This window comes from Hydra viridissima, unplaced genomic scaffold (assembly GCF_058129835.1).
Source record: "Hydra viridissima isolate aposymbiotic clone 2 unplaced genomic scaffold, HvirCarnegie_v1 scaffold_12, whole genome shotgun sequence".
Taxonomy (NCBI): Eukaryota; Metazoa; Cnidaria; class Hydrozoa; order Anthoathecata; family Hydridae; genus Hydra; species Hydra viridissima.
In genome coordinates this window covers 8021934-8042762 of record NW_028324311.1, presented here as the reverse complement: position 1 = coordinate 8042762, position 20829 = coordinate 8021934, and the positions used below count along the sequence as shown (strand labels likewise).

The 20829-nt window shown below is 31.9% G+C and overlaps 1 protein-coding gene across 1 annotated transcript; it reads left to right on the top strand.

Annotated features, from left to right (window-relative positions):
- The first annotated feature begins 18479 nt into the window (after positions 1-18479).
- Positions 18480-19511, top strand: LOC149881077 (uncharacterized). Its single transcript, XM_090068215.1, has one exon. The coding sequence runs from the start codon at positions 18480-18482 to the stop codon at positions 19509-19511; it is 1032 nt and encodes a 343-aa protein (XP_089924341.1).
- Positions 19512-20829: the final 1318 nt, after the last annotated feature.

Below are 20829 nucleotides of genomic sequence, written 5' to 3'. Positions count from 1 at the left end.
CTATTTGTGGGCCTTAATTTAACGTTTAAAACTAAAACTTGCGTACAAAATAAAAATGTTTTATTGCTTACATTCATCGTGAAAAGAATACATTTTGTTCCAAGAACTAAACGCGTTCGTCATGCAAAGCTAGGAACTAATCATAATTTTCTTCAGGGTCTTCTAACTTCAGTTCGTTAGAGAAAAAGAATTAAGAAATTAGAAAAGAAAAAAATAAATCTGATATTGCTCAGAGAGCCAAGTTAGTAAACAAGGCTATGAAATAAATTAAAAAAAGAATGTTTATAAAAAATTTAGCTGTTAAAAAATTAAAGTGGACAACTACAAACAGGTTTAATCCGTCAGATGTTATCAAAATTAAGAAGCGACAAAGAATTTGGATAAATTAAATAAATTCGTTAATAAATTTGAAACTTGACAATTTATTAGATAATATGAAATATTACTGAGTAAGGAGATAAATGAAGAATATATATACTTTTTCAACTTTCGTAACTCAGTAAAAGTTGTCACCTAAATTTTTATTGGAAATTAAAAAAAAATTTTCGAATAAAACTTTTTTTAAATTTATAAAAGTTTTGTATTATTCCGAAGCACAGAATTCGGATTATATGGACCAATTTTTCGGATAACTCGGATAAGTCCGAAACAAAAGAAGATGCTAAACTTTTTTAATGCAGTATTAGTAGTTCTCATATTAGGTAAACTCGTACGTCATTAGTTTAGTTGTAAATAAAAGTATTTTTCAATGCAGTTACCTTCTGAATATTTGAGAAACGATTGATGTATAAAACCAATTACCTATAGCAATTACTTATTAAGAATTCAGAGAACAATTATAAATATAATTTTCTGATCATCTGATTTTCTGATCATCTGATTAACACTGCTATTCTTAGCAGTTGTTTAAATCTTATAATGATTACTCATCAAAGATGAGAAAATCTTTAATGAATGCACAAAAATATATGCAAGTCTAGGTCGAGGCCCTCAAACATGCTAAAGGTTTTATTTACATCTGCCATTAATCATAAAAATCAATAAGGTTTAATGAAAGATCAAGTTTTGGATAATTTAAAGACTGTTCGTAGTGAATATATTTAAATAAATGAATGAAGTTTTACAACGTTAAAAACCTTGTCCTTGTTTTGTTTTTCATTGCGGACATAAAAATATTAATAATTATGATAAAACCTTGTTTAAAAAACCTTATTTAAATTAGCAACAAGAACAAGAATCGAGGCTTTAAAAACGTTTAATTTATCAAATTTTTGATTTGTTAGTTTACAGAATTTTTTTTTTGATATCTTCTTCGGTTGTAAGTGTTGTAGTGAACTTATTACATAAAAACTGAACCCGCTCCCCCATAATGAGCTTTAAACATTTCAAATAACAAAAGTTGATTCAAAAGATTTTTAAACTCGTGAGAAACTAAAAGAATTAAAATAGTTCGCTGTCTATTTATCATTAAACTATTTTATTGTTTTTCTCAACTCTCAACTAACATAAAATAGTTGAGAGGCAATGAAACCTACAAAAGTTCAATATTAAAAAACTTCTCAAGTGAATTGAAAGGTGAAACACTGGAAACTAATTTTTAGTTCATTACTTTTAGCACTATTAGTTATTTATAGCTAAAATAATTATAGCGCATATATTATTGTATTTTTTCTTACTTAAGCATAGAAAATTTTTTTCATGTATTATATTTATCAGATCATGTTGATGTTTATCATAACATTTAGTTTGTTAACTTTTGGAGAAATTCATTTTGATTTTTTAGGGTAAAGACCTAATTTTTAAGGTTTATAACATTTTTTTTGTTATTGATATCTTGTATATTAATATTTTTTATATTTAATATTTTACTATTTTTAACCGTTATCTGTTAGCATTTTCATAAAATAGCATTGAGTAATGGAAAAATAAGATTGAGTAATGGAAAAATAAGATTGAGTAATGGAAAAATAATCAAAAAATAATAAACGGTTTTGTGATCATATTATAAAAAAGGAAACATTAAAAAATTACAAAATAAAGTCATAAGTAAAGAAAACAGGTAAATTTTACATAAATTTAAACTTTAAAATAGCTTGAGTCCATCTTTAAAGTAACCAAAAAGTCCAAGTATCTTTAAGGATGCTTGAACTAGTGTAAAGTTTACCCAAAATTTTACATTAAACAAAAATTTAATATATTATTAAGAAGGAAATTATATTTACAAGCTTTATTGATTAAGAAATTACTTTTTCTCAACTATTTTGAAAAATGAACAATATTGGAGTTTGCATTATTTTAAGCCACATTAAAAAGAATAACAAAATAATGATAATAAAAAATAAAATTCTTTTAAGTTATATAATATTTATACAAATTTAATTAGGCTTGCAATAACTCTGATTAAAAAGTCATTCATATTGCATCTTTAGTATTACATCTCTTTAAAAAAAGGGTTAAACTAAGGTTAATTGAATACGAAATAAGTTGGTCTTATTTTTTGTAAATAAGTCAACCAAATTATCGTTATTTTTTTTTTAATGCACAAACAGGTATACACACACGCACACACACACACGCGCATACAAACTCACACACACACACACACACACACACACACACACACACACACACACACACACACACACACACACACACACACACATACAAACACACATATATATAATTTCCATCGTTCTAACACCTATACGTTCAACCATATACACATATTTCTGCAATACTTTTTAACAATCGTAAAAACAATTTTAAACGTTGTTAACTTTTTTTCTTTGCAGATGGAGTAGATATTTCCCACCCTTATTTTATTACCCTATATGCCAGTAACAAAATGCGGTATGAAAATCTACCTAATTCTATTTTATTGAATGTCATTGCATTTTAAATCCTTTAAGCGTATCAAAGCTTTCTGGGCCGAATTTAATGATAGTCAAAAACATTTTTTACACAGCATTGTTTTGTGCATCTAATAGAAGCTGTTTCTCTTCTTTAGGTTTTAATTAACTAGCATTCTTTTCAAATAATAAAACACCTTTTATATTATATATACACAAACGCTACATATTTACATTAATTTATAAATGTTTATATTTTATATATTTTCTTTTGTGCTGATTAGATCGCCATTTTTAGCAGTCAAGTACTGTAGATACAAGCTTAACATCGAACATGAAACCATGTTCTATATCTTGACTACTTGCACCTTTACTAATTAACAGCTGAGCTAGTTCAAAATGTCCGAATAAATTTGCTATTAAAAGTGGAGAAAGGTTAGACCATGTTAACAGTTCAATATTCGCACCATACTGGAGCAATATTTCTGCTATTTCTAAATTTCCAACAACACAAGCTTGATGCAAAGGACTGAGACCGGGTGATCGCATGCCATTTATATCTATTTCTGTGTTCTGTAACAATCTTAACAATGAGTTTACATCGCTTCGCAACACGTGCATATGGAGTATGTTTTCGCCACTCTCTAAAGAAAACACTCTGTTATGTAAACGGGGTAGCTTAGGTGACATTTGCCCTACGGCTAATCTTTTATTGACGTTTTGATTGTAATTTTTATCGCTAACAGAATTTTTCTTTCTTGAAAACTCAATAACTGCTGTAGAATCTGTATTTTCTTTGTAATTTTCGACTTCTGAAGTTTCTCTTGTCTTTTTATCTTTAAAAACTTTTCGTAGAAAAGACCAAGATTTTTTTCCGTTACTTGAATTTAAAGTTGATAAAGGTGTAATTTCTTCCAAAGTACTTCTCCGGTTGCCGTTAAAGTTCGTTTGGCTACATGATTGATCTGCAATCAAAGCAGAAATTTGCTTTTTAAATGGCATCTTTTTTTTTAAAAAAAATAATAACTTTTTAAATGGACGTTTTGTGATGTAACTTCGTTAACTTCGTAAACTCTTATAGTTAACTTTTTATTATTTGAATCATTAGTTATATATTTTTTTTCTTTAGTTTGCGATCAGTAAAAACACAGCAGCGATCAGGTGTTGACTTCTGTTGCTCCAAAATAAAATGGAACTAAAATGTAACTCGTTTTTATTTATGATCGAATAAAAGGAAATAATCCATCAGTTTATTTTAAGACTTTTTAATGCCGTTTATGACGCATTTTCCATTATTGTTTTTTTATCACGCTGGCTAAACTCCTTATCGCTAGTTTTCATCACAAAAATCTAATTCGAAAAATAATCTCCCAAGCTAAAGCTGGTACACAAGCATAAAAACCTAAAATTAGATTTTGACCTTTTCAGGTCACTGTTGCCAAGCAGCTGTAAAAACAATCGAAGACTAACTTTTTGGGATGATCCTGAACATGTTTTAAAATTTTTCGTTTAATAAAAAAAATTTCTTTGTAAATTGGTTTTTTTGAGTTATTAAGTAGGGAAGATCGAGACTCATTTTTTCATTTATTAACTTCAGAGTATGTAAATAATTATTTTTGATCACAACATAGAGCTTAGCTACACCAGAATTTTATAAGAAATTTAACAAACAATTGATTAAGAAAGCTATTAATTAAAAAAAAAATACAAGTTTGAAAATGTAACATCGCAACCCCGCAACTGGAGTATGTTGTCACAACGACGGGTAAACCGTCACAGATTTTATATTTCATGAGTTGTCATACCCAGAGGATTTTTGTTTTGTTTTGGTCTGCATAAAAAAGAATGATTCTACTTTTTCGTATGCAAACCGATTTTTTAAGGATTTATTTGCTTCTTTTCTTGTAAATACTTTTTTTTCTCATTGCTTATTTTTTTACATTTTTTAATATTTCTGTCGTAATTTTTTTTATTTGATTCTGTTCTTTTCCTTAAACTTTTTTTTTGCGCTTTGTTGCATTTTTGAATGATCGTAATTTTGTATAGTAAAATGAAATTAATGCTTATCATACTGATCTAATAACAAATATTATATACTTAGATTTAAATCTAAATTTCAAATACTTATAGTTAGTACAAAATACTTAAAGTTAGTACAAAATATGTTCTTTTGCCATAAGCTTTCTAAAACATTTTTAAACAAAGCTAATGTGATTTTGTAACGGCCGCCTAATAAGTGGCAATTTGCCCCATCTCGATTTCGACTAAATACCCTGTAGGAGGGCATTCATGTAACTAATATTTACGTAAATGATATTAAGCTATATATAGAACTAAAAAAAACTCTTGTATATTAAAAACACTGCATTAATGCTTAATCTTAAGGGAAATTTTTAAATAACCTTTATTACTTCGTAAACACGAAAAGAGCATCATCATATTTACTTTTTATATCTGTCAACAGTTTTTTAGCGGTTTGTTTGAGTTGTTAAACACTGAAAATATCACACCAGTATCGGATTAGGCCCCTTTTCGAAATCTCAGTGCCTTCCTTGCCAACCCCACAAATAACTCTTAAATTTATTTGTTTTGATTTTAACAAATTTTAGCAAATTTTAGCAAATTTTAGCAAATTTTAGCAAATTTTAGCAAATTTTAGCAAATTTTAGCAAATTTTAGCAAATTTTAGCAAATTTTAGCAAATTTTAGCAAATTTTAGCAAATTTTAGCAAATTTTAGCAAATTTTAGCAAATTTATTACTTTTAACACAACTACAAACATCCGACAACATTAACAAATATAAACACCCAACAACCTAAACAAAACACAAACCTCATTAAAGAAATCCCCCCCCCCCCCTCTCACACTAACTTAAATAATTTTTTGATTTGATTTTATTCATTTAAAAGACATTCGGTGTTTTGTCTCTTTACATCTTTAACAAAGTGTATTCCTTTTAAAAGAATTTGAAATGATCTTTACTCATTGTTCACCAGCTCATGTATGTACATGGTGAATAATTATATGACCGTTGGTCAACTGAATCTAAACTTTGATAAACTTGATTTGCAAAGCCAAAAAGTGAAAACAATTATGAGCAAATTTATTTTTTGCTTCAACAACCTAAAAGGATTTTAGTTTGCATTTGCCATGAGAGTTACCAAATTTATTATAGTAGCAGATTAATTAGTTTCCTGTTCATTCATACTTTTTCCCTAATGGTAAAATATAATTGGCAGCTAGCCATTTCCTATAAAATCATACATGGCATGCTTGTATCTAGTAACTTTCCAAAAGGCGGAATATTCAAGATTGTATATTTCAAAATGAAATGGACAAATGTAATATTGACTTGTTGTTTCAACCACAAAAATTGGCGGCATACCAAGAGAGTATTTACACTGCTGCATTATATCTTTCAAGAGTCATTCATCCTTTTTTTAAAAAAGTTAAATATAAAAAATGCTAAACATTACGCATGTAAGGGAGAACCTTAATGAATGGGACGATTATTGAATGGGACAAACTTAGATTCTTATACAAGCATCGATGTAAAGATATTCAAATTCCTGTAACAAAGAGTGATAGAAACAAGAACTCAACTGACCGACTCATCCATCCTATTGCTCTATGATCGTAATGGCAATGTATGTTATAGTGTTTTCGAATGTAAAAAGTAATTTTTAAAAATGATTTTTTTTTTCTGATGTTGCAGCAATTTTTGAAGTTATGGAAAATAAAATTCCATGCTTAAATAGATAGCAGTCTCTAGTACTACAGTGAAAAAAACATTCAAGCTTAATTAATGGTGTTTTTGGTGTGACTAATCATTTTTGGATAAAGTGATGCGCATATTGAATGGGACAAAGTACTACCTATTGAATGAATTTAATAAAGTATTATTTACAGCTCAGCAGAGGAATGCTACAGTCCCTTACTTTTACCCCCATGGGTAATGGGTATTATTTACACACTTTTATACTGCAATATTTTACTTAAATAAAAATAACTAAATATAATATTCTAAAATGAGAAAGTTTTACTTTGATTGAAATTTAATTAGAGTTAAAATGTTTAAAGTTAAAAATATTTTTTGTGTGGTATTTATGCATGTATCTATATATTTAACTACATTTACAATTAATAAACTAATTTGAAAAATGATTGAATTAAATACGTTTATTTTTAATTCTTTTATGTGTGTCCCATTCAATGAGACATACTTAATGAATGGGACAAATGTAATGCTCCAATAAAACTCTCTTTTTACCAATAGCCAAATGCAAATCAAATTTTTTTGTTTTACTATATCATTGAGCAAGAGTCGGTGGTTATCAAACATACTTAAATATATATATTAAACAACTTTATCTACGTTTAAAAAGCATTTTGCAAAAACTGTCCCATTCATTAAGGTTTTCCCCTAATATACCGTATATGCTATATTTTTATTATATCCGCTATACATTATTAATATTATCATTTATGATATTTACATTTTATTATGTATGTTGTTATACAACTTATATGTTACTATGAATTTTATAACATTCCAAGTAAAAGCAAATGAGTAGGAATATGAGGATGAAGATGAAAAGATGAATGATAGGATTTGGATGGAAGATTGATTCTTAATCACAATTTTATATCACCAAGAAGAACTATATATATTTTTTTATTTAGCTGAAACTGAATTTTAGATCTTCATTAAAACATTTAAAGAGAACTAGAGCTAAGTTTGAATAGAACTAGAGAGTTACGAACCAAATATTTGATACAATCGTATGGTATATGATACCATTGGACTAAAATTTCCTATAAGAATTTATTAGATTTCATTTTGATTTCATTTTTTTCATTTTAAAACTTGATTTTTGATGAACTAAAAAAAAAACATTCATCAGCAACGCTATTTTCTTTTATATTGGGATTTTTCGACCATGTTTTTTTTATTTTTGATTAACATACGGTAATCAGATTAATATTAAGTCTTTGATTTTTTTACGGTTACAAAATATTTTAACAATGAAATTTTTTCAAGGTTCATTAAAAAGTTATTGAAAATTAAAATAAAAATAATTAAAACAATAAGTAAACTGGGGGTATGAGTAAACGGATTTGCTTTAAACATAATTTTTTTTTAAAGCAAATTTTTTTTTGAAAATGTCTGCTGTTAGTCTCCGTGATTTTTTAAATTTTAGAAATTCATTTAACTTTCATTTCACTTTCATTTAACTTACCTTTTTCCACTTCAGATTCCAACTTATAGAGGAGAAAACAAAACTATTGTTCGTAGGAAATACTGGTGACTACTATGATATGCCGATTCCAAGCCATTGATACTTTTCCTATATTTAAGGGATTGTAGATGTCGTTGTGTAATTAAAATGTAAAAGTGTAATTAGATTGTGTGAGTCATTGATATTTCCATTTTTGTATAAAAGTGTAATTAGATTGTGTGTGTGATAGTGATTAGGATAAAAATGTTTGTTTTTTTCGTAAGCTAATCCAGACCAAAGACTTGATCATAATCCATAAATTTAAAACAAGGTTTTAGTTTGTAGTGTCCGATGGCTAGCGTGTGAATGCCATCTTCCAAGATGAATCTTTTGTCGTCGTTAGCGCTGAGTGCGACTTTGTAGGAGAGACGTTGATGATCTCATCGATAGGAGAGATTGGAACGGTAAAAGTGTATTTTCTATGATTTTATATATCAGTGAAAAATATATAAAATAGTCGTACAATTTACAAGATTAAATTTAAAAAGGGAATGCTTGAGAAAGGTGAGTTTGGACCGAGTAATAATCCAGCTCCAATAGATTGATAGCCTTTTCCATTTTTAACAAAGAGTCCTTCACCAATAGTAGGTTTTACCCAAGGTCTTAAAAAGATTCCTGACCCTGCAGCAGTCATTTTCATTCCATTTCCATTCTTTTTCAAGTAAACGATTCCTCTTCCTGCAATTTTATCAACCATAGCAGAGCCGGCAGAAGAACCTACACCTGCTAACAATCCAGTAGCTAGAGCAGGGACTACTTTTGTGGCAAGAGTGCTACCTATCATACCTAATAACAGTAAAAGAGCTCCGATGAATCCACCTTCAATGGTTGAGTTGTATGATAATTGTTTTCTGCTCAGTTTGAGTGTGACTCCAGTTCCGTTAGTGTATGCTTTTGTGATTCTATTGAGTTGAGATTTTGTCACTGCTAGAACATGTTCACCTTCTAGATCTGAATGGGATAGTCTTATATTGACATCAGTCTTTTCTTGAATGGCTTTTTTTATTTTGTCAGATTGACTTTGTGAAATGTTTATTTTTACTTTTTGGTAGTTGCTCATTTTTAAAATAAAAGAAAAAAATTATCGCTGAACTGCGCTGCTCGTAAAAAGGTCTTGAAGCACAGAGGTTATTCTTTCTCTAACGTGAAATCTAAGGATAATGTCTTCACCTCTAAAGTCGATCAAGTTACCGTTTTGATCTACAATTCTTGTTTCCATTCTTGAAATTCTACCCACCATGATAGGCAAGTATATCAAGTGGAAAGGTTTTTCGCTAATTTTGTAGCCTGGAGGAGAGTCAGGATGAAAAGAGTAAATGTCAGATGTTCTTCTTCCGTTATCATAAGATGATCCGATAACATCGTTTGTGATTCTGATGATGGTTACATCGTCTATTCTCGAAAGTGCTTCAGACTCGTAATAGTCAATATAACTTGTGACTTTATTTGGATCTGTCGGATCTTCTTTTTTCTCTACATAGGTATATTCTGCTTTATTAAATCCAAGAACAGTGGCTAAACTGTTATTCACGTTGAAATCCACCCAATATTTTGTTGTAGATCCAGGCTTTCCAAATTTCAGTGTAGATCTTAAAGTGGTTAGGTTTGCACCGATAACAACACCATCCACTCTATACAAGTTTCCAACTTGTTTTTTCATTTCATTCTGAAGATAATCATTAATCTCGCTAATTTCATACGCTCCTTCTTCGATGTAAATGGTGTAGCTGTTTGAACCGGCGTTGGGACTGTATCTGAAAACATTATTTGTCGAATTGATGTTGGTGTAACTGTGAACAGTGTCAAAGCCAACAAGAGCCATTTCATACTTTTTATTAGGTTCGAATTCAATGGGGTTGTCAAACTCAGTTTGGATGACGCTGTTTCTTACGGTTGGAGTTTCTTTTTTTGCTTTTGCAAGGAGATAAAATCCGCTCATCTTTTTATATAGAGTTGGGAAAATAAAAATTGTCAAATCCGCTTCGATATTTTCCACAATCCTTTTTTGAGGATAAATCAATGACTGCAAATCCGTGAGGTTGAGACCAGCAATATTTACAAAACTTTTTAAACTCTTCTATTTTCATATCGCTTGATACATGATCTTGGTAAATGTGGTTAATGTTTTTCGAGTCTTGAGGAAACAAGCAAATGAAATTAGCGTTTTCTCGTATGGTTTGTCTAGGTAGCATAAAATAATTTTGAGCGAGGTAAAAGCAGTCGACGTTAGAGTGTCTTCCTCGGATATAGTATTTTTCGCACTTGTTTTGTTTAGTCAATTGCAAATTGTCAAAGATCATTAAATTGTTTTTGGATGAATCAAGATCTTCTGGTTCTGGCACATCGTCAGCAGTTTCGAAAAATTGACATTCCATATCCTCTGTGTTATTCCATTTTTTTGAAATTTCATCAATAACACATTCAGGACTTACGTTTAATTGTTCAATTTTGCTTTGAATGTTAAACAAATCAAGAATAACCTCTTTCGGTAATTTCTTCTCGAACGAGTTTTTTAATATTTTATATTCCGGTTGAAAAAGAGATTTGCCAAACACTTGTAAATGATTGTAGTCTAGCCAGCCAGGTCTTAAAAGTAAATTGAGCAGCAGCGTCGTTTTACCACAACCTGATTTTCCAATAATGATTCCACGTATACTTCTAGGCAAAAGTTTGTTGTTTTTTCTTTTGCTTTTATTTACATTCCATGACAAATCAATCACTTCCATTTTTTATTATGTTGAATATAAAAAAATGTATTGCGTTAAATGTAAAAGAATAACAGAAACGAGCAACTTGCACCATGCTATAAGCAAAAGCAATAGAAATATGCTTAAAGGAACTTGCGTCATCTGCGGAACGACTAAATGTAAGTTTGTTTCTACGCATACGCTTAGCGGAGGAGACTTGGTAGAATCGATCAACAAACTCTCAAACAAAATAAAGCTTCCATGGGCAAAGTTTCCAGGAGAAATGCACGTTCCAGGTATGAACTTTGCTGGACCTGGTACCAATTTAGACAAAAGACTCACTTCCACAGACATGTATCAAGAGTGGAGCAAACCGGTGGATAGAGTGGACAATGCTGCATATCACCACAATTTAGCTTACAAGTATTTTAACGACAAGCAAAACAGAAATTTAGCAGATCAAATGATGCTTGAAGAAATGGATTCTATACAAAATCCTACTCAGAGAGAAATAAGCGAGCGAAAAATCATCGAGCCCATCATCAAAGCCAAAGCCAAATTCGGATTAGGTGTTAGAAAGAATTTCCGCAGATCTAAAAATACAGTGAAAAAAAATTATTGATTTTGAGTTAAATAAAAATCTTGTATATAGAAAAGAGATGAGTTTTATTACAATTGAAAGTTTTGATGAGAGCAAATTATCAGTTGGAGAAATTTACGCGGCAACCAAACCAGTCGTATATCAAAAAGTGCCAGTAAAATATTCTTATCCAACTGGAGATGGTCCTCTTGTATTACGAACACCTATATTATTTTCGTATGGCGTATGCGAGAATAAAGAACCAGCAACACAAAAATTGACTGGTTATTCCATGTCCTTCGTTTGCTTTGATGCTAAAAAGGGAAAGACAGAACAAGAAGAAAAGTTTATTAGCACAATGGAAAAGATTACTTTGTTTATTAGAGGTGAAGTGGATAAATTGTCAGCAAAACTTAAAAAAGGAGGAAGAAAAAAGCAAATTAATTCAGAAGAATTGAGTATTTTAAAGTATAAACCTGATCATTCTGAATTAGCGCCAGTGTTTTATGCAAAGACGTTTACTAAAAATGAGAAAGACGAAATACTTATTACTTCTGTATTTCATAGAAAGAAAACAGATCTTGATATAAAAAATGGAATTAAAGGGGGACGTAGTAATAGAAATTTAGTCAGCTCTTCTGGACATAATTTCCTCAATCAAAAATGTTATGCTATTGGAGGTCTTAGAATTGAAGGAGTGTATATAGGTTCATCTATTATGTCTATTCAAGTCAAGCTGGTAGAGGCTGTTATCGTGAAAAATGCGACTTTTTCTCATAGCATTATGGAAGGATTAGACTTAGAGGAAGTAGAATCAGATAATGAAATAGAACAGGATGATGAAATGTAAATCACTTGTGAATTTTTTTTTTAATTTTTCTGAATTTTAAAATGATCAACGTAGAAGGAATTGTACTACCAAACAAACCTCTTACCAACTTTCAATTAATAGATGCTGTGAAAAAGCTCAAAATTAAAAACTTTAGAGGTGTGTTTGTGAGGGATGAATTGCCAGAAAAGACAAGAAAAAAAGAATGTGGTATTGTCAACACGGGAGATTCTAGCACAGATGGATTTCATTGGGTCTGTTGGTTTAAAGACGGCGACAAAAAATATAGTTTTGACTCTTATGCTCAGCCTCCTCTTGTAGAGCTCATAGACTACTTGAAAAGTCCAGTTTATTATAACAGTGAAAGAGTTCAGTTTGGTAACACTTCTTATTGTGGCCATTTGTGTCTTTACGTCTTGAAAAAATTACAGGAAGGGGATGACTTTCAAAGCGTTGTTAACACACTTTGATGAAAAAAAAGTCGTGTCTATATAAAATGATTGACAAATTTGGTAGAACTGAATTGGGAAGGTATTTTTATGATCCTTCTTCATCAACAGCTGTAACAGGTGATCTCTATGTTAGAACAGATGGAAACAGCACCATCACTGCAGATTTGGATTACAACTCTCATAAAATCATCAATATGGGTGAACCGACTAACGCACACGATGCTGCTACAAAAAATTATGTGGATACGCATGCGTCAGGAGGAACGACTGTAGGTACAACAGATTTGGATTTAAATTTTCACAGGGCGATCAATTTGAACGAACCGACCAATTTGCATGACGCCGCCACCAAAAATTACGTCGACGTCAGCTCGAGTCTGTGTGTTAAAACAGATGGATCCAGTACAATCACAGGAATCATCGACATGAACTCTCACAAGTTGATTAATGTAACTGATCCTACCAATTTAAAAGACGCTGCAACAAAAGGGTATGTAGACACCAAAGTCTCTTACAATACTATTTCTTACGTAGACATTAACATGACAGCTCATAAACTAACTAATTTAGCTGAACCTACATCAGCCTCAGATTCAGCTACGAAAAATTACGTAGACACGCATGCTTCAGGTGGAACGACTGTAGGTACAACAGATTTGGATTTGAATTCACACAAATTAATCAACGTGCTTGATCCAACCAACGCACAGGATGGAGCGACAAAAAATTATGTTGACTTGTTGTTGCAAAAATGGAGTTTGACCAGTGTCGTTCCAAGCTCTAGCTTTACCAGTTTGGGATTAAAGTCTCAGATGGTAGCAGCGTTAACGACTTCTCCTGTGTTTGCGTTTTCTGGAAAATCTGGTGTGCTGAGAAGATTGTGGCTGGCTTTATACAGCTCCTCTGGTACGAATATTCCAGGCCAAGTTTTCATTCGAATCTTTACAGACGGAGAGATCAATGTAGGAAATTATTCAGAAACAACAGAAGGAGTCGGAGTGGACAATACTGGTCTCGCCACTGATTTGCTTTTTTCTCCTTTGGGAGGAGCTTTTTACACCAATTCTTTGCAAGGTTGCAACATGTTTAACACCACTTCCTTGGGAGGATATTTCACGCTGGACATGCCTTTCAGAAACGACATCTCCATTCAACTCGTGAACAAAAATGCCACAGCCATCACGTATTGGATTCAACCGTTCATTTCCACACTTGCTTCTATTCCTCCCACCATCCCTCTTTTCAAGCTGTACTGCAGAACGTTTCGATATTTGGACACCACTTATGGCAGCGAATACGTTTTGATGAACACCAACGGAAAAGGAAATGGTGTGTCGTTGAAATACATCAGGATGCACGTCATCGGCGCTTCTGGAAACTGGTGGGAATCCAGAGTCAGAATGTACGACGGAAATCTGCCTCCTGGAAACGGAACCGTTCTCACTCCTTGAACTCCATACAACACCAACAATTACACGTATTTTCCAGGATATGACGGTGACAGCACATGCATCTTTTCATCCTCTGGACTGGAAGATTTTTATTTGTCCTCGTGGAACGGATCAAATGTGACTTCATTCAACAACAAATCAACTGGACTTCTGTATCAATCCACTTCATCCATTGGCTCTACATCAACCATTTCTTTTTACAGAAATTTTGGAGAAGCAGATTCTATGCCTACTGTCGCAGCTGGTAGAAGACTCGTTGTCACGCTCAACTCTGGTGATGCACAAGTCGGCCAATCTTGAAGTTTTTACCTTCTTCTCGGACAAGTCTATTATTACGCCTAATGCACGGATGAAAAAAAATTTTTGAAATGATATAAATAAATTTCTTGCTATAATAAAAATGTTGATGAGTAATAGAGAAGACAACGATGTTGATACATATAGTAACAATTACAAGTATTTTCCAGGATATGAAAATATTACCGAAGAAGTTGATAATTGGTGGCCTGATCTTGCTCAATCAGAAGAAGAAGAGGTAAGGGAGGAATACGAAAGATTTAAAAGAATAACAGACAGAATTAATATTTTGTTGGCTAATAATTATGATCCAGAAAAAGAGGTTGAAGAATTTATGAGATCACGCAAAGTTAATCAGTCTTATATTTATAGTAATTATTATAAACAAGAAGAAGAAGTCGAAGACGACGAAGAAGAAGACGTTTATGGTTTAGACGAAGCTAATATATTTAGTTGGTCTAGTTCAGAAGATGATAGTTCAGAAGAAGAATCAGAATTAGAAGAAGAAGAAGAATTAGAAGAAGAAGAAGAAGAAGAATTAGAAGAAGAGCAAAAGCGACAATTGAAGATTAAAGCGTTGATTAAAGGTTTTCATAAGGATAGACGTAGAGTGTGCGCTTCTGCTGCTTAAACATTTCTTAGATTTTTTAATTCTTTTTGAAGAATTGAAAATTCAAGTCGGTCAATCTGGAAGTTTTTACCTTCTTCTCGGACAAGTCTATTATTACGCCTAATACACGGATGAAAAAAAAATTTTTGAAATGATATAAATAAATTTCTTATAATATAAAAAATAACAATGAGTATGTCAGAAGAAGAAGCAGAATATGATGATTTTTTATATAATGAATGGGTAGACGATCGGCGTGAACGACTTATTTCTTATCGACTAGAAAGCTATGAAATGACAGCAAACAGAATACGCGATGAGAGAGAAAGAAACCAAGAACATGATATCATTGAACGACGTCGAATAATTGAAAGACCTCCGTCTGAAATAATTATAACAGAACCAACTGAACCTGGTGGAAAAATTAAAGTTAAGCTTATTATAAGGAGACCATCTGTAATTGAAATTACATTAGAAGAAAAATTAACTCTTAAAAAACATAAACGATATGAAATACTTAAAAGAGAACCCTCAGTAATACTTAAAGGACGCACGTAGTAGTGAAACCAGAAAATAATGTAATATATGTCCATATTACACTATTCTTTACATGTACGGAATAAAATGATGCATAAAAAAATAATTTTTTGTAATAAAAATGGAAACTAATGTATATACAAAATTTTTTCATTATGATCGAAAGATGTGTAATAAATCATTTCTTTTTTTCGACAAGTATTTGAAGCACCCTCCCTCAAAAGTAGGAACTAGATATGAAATATTTGCTCAAAAAGACATCACACTAAATCGGCTGAGTCATCAGAAAATAACTTTTATGTTTGGAATAAAACTTAAAAGCGGATTAGCTTTAGTGAATTTGAGGGAAAGCATAAAATCAAAACTGGATTATTTCAATCACAGCATCATAATATCAGAGTCGGTGGATAATGTGATCATGGAAATTTACAATAACAGCAAGTCAGATGTAATTATTAAAAAAGGGGAAAGTTTATGCTTTGTCAATTTCATTAATGAGTGAAAAAAAATATTTTTTTTCGCTTAATAAAAAAATGGAATACAATTACGATGCTAAATCTAAACTTTATCCAGTTCTTCCAACAGCTCCTGCAGATGAAGGACACAATTACCGTCTTCAAAAAATAAGTGAAATCCAAAAAGAGATGGACAACGAGAGGAAAAAGAGAGTACATTTGAGCAAAAAGTACCATCGCGCTTTCAGAATCATTTCTTTTGTAGACACTACGTTGCAAGCAGGTGGTGTTGCACTTGGAGTTGTTGGAATTGGAACTTTGAGCACCATCGCTGCTGCCCCTGTTGCGATTGCGTGTGAAGGTGTGGCTATTGGCATGGGTTTTTTATCCATTGTAGGAGGACAAGTCAACAAAAAACTAGCATTAAAAGCGGAGAAGCATGAAAAGATCAAAGTGTTGGCAGAGTCGAAATTGAACACCATCAACAGTCACATTTCAAAAGCTTTAGTAGACAACGTTGTGAGCGATTCAGAGTATGAATTGGTTCTAAACGAGCTTCAAAAGTTTAAGAGTCTGATGCAAGAAATAAGAACTAAAACAAAAATCAACATTGACGAGATAACCAAAGAGTCGTTGATCCAAAAAGGAAGAGAAGACGCGATAAAAGCGTTCAATAATATGTTTAAGAAATCGTAGATTTCCACGGATTCAAAGAATCTAAGAAAAATTAGATTTTTCCACGGATTCGCAAGCGAATCTAAGAAATCGTAGATTTCCACGGATTCAAAAGATCTAAGAAAAACTAATTTAAAAAAGTCTGGGTTTTACGTTTTTTTTTCTTGTGTTTTAAAAAATGTCCTTTTTTAAAATACTAGACCCTAACAAGAGGGATGAAATTGTGAGAGAATTTGTTGAAAGAAGAAAAAGAATATATCAAGATAGTTTGAATGAAAATATTTATGATGCTAATCTTCAGACTGATTTGAGCAAGCTTTACAAGCCTCTGATTGAAAGCAATGAAAAGATGATCAAGAGCATCGAAGAAAGACGCAATGAAAAAGCGCCTCCCAGTTTTGATGAGACAAATCATTTAGGAGACATTTCATCCGTCTATTTAAATAGGTATAATACGCGTTTCGTAAACGATGTTAAAAGAAATTTCGAAATTAGTAAAATTAGTAATAATTGTACTTTGGAAAAATGGAGGTGGAGGTGGATGGAAATGATATCGTTGTTGGAGGGGAAAAGTATGAAGGAACAAAAGGTCTTTGGGAGCTTATGACAGAATCTGAAGCTCCAAACAAATTATGGAGCGATGTTAACGACGAAGATTTGAAAAACTATTCAAAAATTATTTTCAACAGTGGTGCTATTTATTCGGAATCAAATCCAAACAAGCCAAAAGCCTCCAGAAGCGAAAAATACCGACAAATTATAAAACCGCTTTGGGATAAATTTAAAAGCGAATCTAAATTCAAAAAAGGTAATGGTGTGATTATACTTCCGAGCGATCCTAACGCAATAGTTCATAATTTTACATTGAGCGTAGCTGCATGGCATGCTGGAAATAAAGAGTCGAGAAATGTGGCTGTTTCCATTTGCGATGAGCTGTTGAGACAGAATAGGATTAATAAAGACGAGTACAAGGCTATGATGGCGTATATTGATGTAAAATAAAAAAATCTATGGAAATAAAAATGATCGTTTATAGAAATAGATATGTTAAGAAGCATATTGTGGGTGGAAGTGGGATAATTGACACGCTTAAGAATTTCTTGAGAAGAGCAGCAGCTTCAAGCGCTTCAAGAGCAGCATCTACTTTGGCTAATAAAATTGCAAAAACCGAACTGGGAAGAGAAGCAATCATGGCTACTAAATCCGCAGGAAAAGAGCTAGCTTCTACAGCCATTTCCACTGCTAGAGATGTGGCTATTGATAAAGGTAAAAAGACCATTGAGAAATTGTATTCCAAGACTGGAACTCCAAAACCACATGAAGCTGCAAAGAATGATCTCAGCCTTAAAAGCAAAGAAATTATTTCAAGCATTGTTAACAGAGCAGCACCAATTATAGATGAATATTCTATGTTTGGATCAGGATTGTCGAAGAACAAAGCGATTAGAATACAAGACCTGGTAAAAAAGGGAAATGGGCTTTTGATTGCATGAGTTAAATTTTTTTTCTTTGATGTATAAAAATGGCAAATTCCGATGTTTTAAATTTTACAGAAGAGATTATTGTTGATGAAGAAATTGAGAGATTTGAGTTTCATGAATACGAACCAGTGAATAAGAATCTAAACGTGGATGGAGAAATAAGAATCAATATTGAGCAGCAAGATTTGTTCACGCTTCCATCTGAGGCTTACATTTTGGTTGAAGGAAGACTTTTAAAAGCGGATGGAACTTCCTACGCTGATACAGACGTCGTTACTTTGGTTAACAACGGTATCATGCACATGTTCAGTCAGATTTCTTATCAGTTGTCGAATCAAGAGGTGGAGACCATTTACGAGCCAGGGCAAGCTACCACCATGATTGGTTACCTCAAATATCCAGTAGAGTTTCAAATTTCAGAGGGTATGAACCAGCTGTGGCAAAGAGACATAACAGCTTTAGCAGATCTTGTCAACAACACTGGATTTAAGCAAAGACAAAATTACATCATTGCACAGACTGAAGAAAAAGGAACGTTTTCGTTCTGCATTCCTTTAAAGCACATTTTTGGATTTTGCGACGATTACGATAAAGTTCTCTATGGATTTAAGCATACACTTACTCTTGTGAGAAAGAGCGATAGTGATGCTATTTTTAGAACAGCTGCAACAGCTGCAGGAAAAGTGGATTTGACTAAATTGTCTTTGTTTATGCCTCATGTTACACCCTCTGTCGCTAGTAGTAACAATCTTTACAAAATCATTGAATCAAAAGTAGATGTTCCATTTTCGTTCAGATCTAGACAATGTGATACCATAGCTGTTCCTGTATTAAACAACTTTAGTTGGAGGTTAAGCGCAAGATCTGCTAGTGAAAGACCGAGGTACGTCATTGTTGGATTCCAAACCAATAAATCTGGAAGTCAAGAATTAAATCCTTCAGTCTTTGATCACTGCGACTTGAAAAACATGTATGTCACCTTAAACAGTGAAAGGTATCCTGCTGTCGATTACAATTTAGACTTTAATAACAACAAATACTCAAGAGCTTATAGAGACGCATCTAAGTTTGACAATAGACTTTATGGGACAAACGAAATTATAGCTCAGCCCAATTTGTCTGCCTTAAATTATAGATACATTTGCCCTCTTTTTGTTTTTGATGTAAGCAAGCAGGCTGAGAGGTTAAAAACTTCAGTGATAGATGTGCAAATAAAAGCTACATTTAACGCAAACGTTCCTGCAAACACTCAAGCCTTTGCTGTCCTCATTTCCGATAAATTGCTTAGACTTAAATCAGATGGAAGCAGAATGAATATTGTTTATTGATGTTCTTCAAAATAATATTTTTTTAATAAAAAAATGAGATATACGAAAAAGGATTTGAAAAAATTACTGAAAGAAAACGGAATTTCTAAAACGTCAAACAATAAAATGTCGCTCATGATGCTTGCGGTTGAAAACAACTTGATTGATAAAAACGAATGGATTAAAGACGTGAAGGAAGAGCGACCTGTGGGTAGACCGAAAAAGGATTAAATCGGTTACAAGAAGAATAAAATGAAACAGTTTTTTCCGTTTTTTCTAGAATGTAGTATAAAAGAGACTGACGCAAATAAAAAAAGACATCTTGAGCTTCTTGCATTTGGAAAAACAGGTGTTTTTCGTGAATCTGTTTACGTCACTGAAAACGGAGATTTTAATATTCCAAAAGAGTACAGTGATGGAGAGAGAGACAAGCTTTACCGATTTGTATGGAGTGGTGAGACAGAATATTCACGAATGGAAAAGAAAATCAAAGAGCATCTCAGTACTTGGAAAGGTTTGTCTAAAGAAGAAAAGCTAAGAATGATTGACAAGTATGTGCTTGATTTGGATTGCGATTTCGAGGAGAAAAAAAAGATTTCTGGAAATCTAAAAAGCGCGATTTTAAATCATTCACTCGGTTCCAAAGACATTGTGTATGAAAACTTTAGAATACTTTGTATCCATGAAAATGCTTTAATTTTTTAAAATACTTCAGATGTTAGAAATGAAAAAAATCGAACTTGATTTAAATAAAATCTTAGCATAATAAAAGATGACTTACACAAGAAAGCTTTTGAAAAAATTACTGAAAGAAAATGGTGTTTCCAAAACGTCTGACAATAAAATGTCGCTCATGATGCTTGCGGTTGAAAACAACTTGATTAGTAAAGATGCATTTTTGGAAAACTCGAAAGAGGTGAGACCTGTTGGAAGACCTAGAAAATATGAGAAAAAAGAAAAGAAACCTCTTGATCCTAAATATGCGAGACTTGGTTTAATTAGAAATAATCCTTTAGGTTTGAGAATAACTCATGTTGATACTGGTGAGGTGGTAGAATACAAGTCTGCTTATGAATCGAAGAAAAAGACGGGACATGGCTGGCAGTACTTTGCGATACGAAATGGAAAAGTAGTAGATGGATACAAGTATGAGATTTTTAGCGCGAGAAGTTTTTAAATTCTTTTATATATTGAATTTAAAAATTTGAAAATGCTATAAATAAAAATCTTGTGTTATTAAAATGGAAAACAAAACGGTGAAAGAATTAAAAGAAATTGCTAAAGGGCAAAAACTAAAAGGGTATTATAAAATGAAAAAGGAGGAACTTATAATGGCTTT

Excerpts from the sequence above, each read along its gene's own strand:
- LOC149881077 (XM_090068215.1), top strand. The coding sequence starts at position 18,480 with ATGCACATGTTCAGTCAGATTTCTTATCAGTTGTCGAATCAAGAGGTG.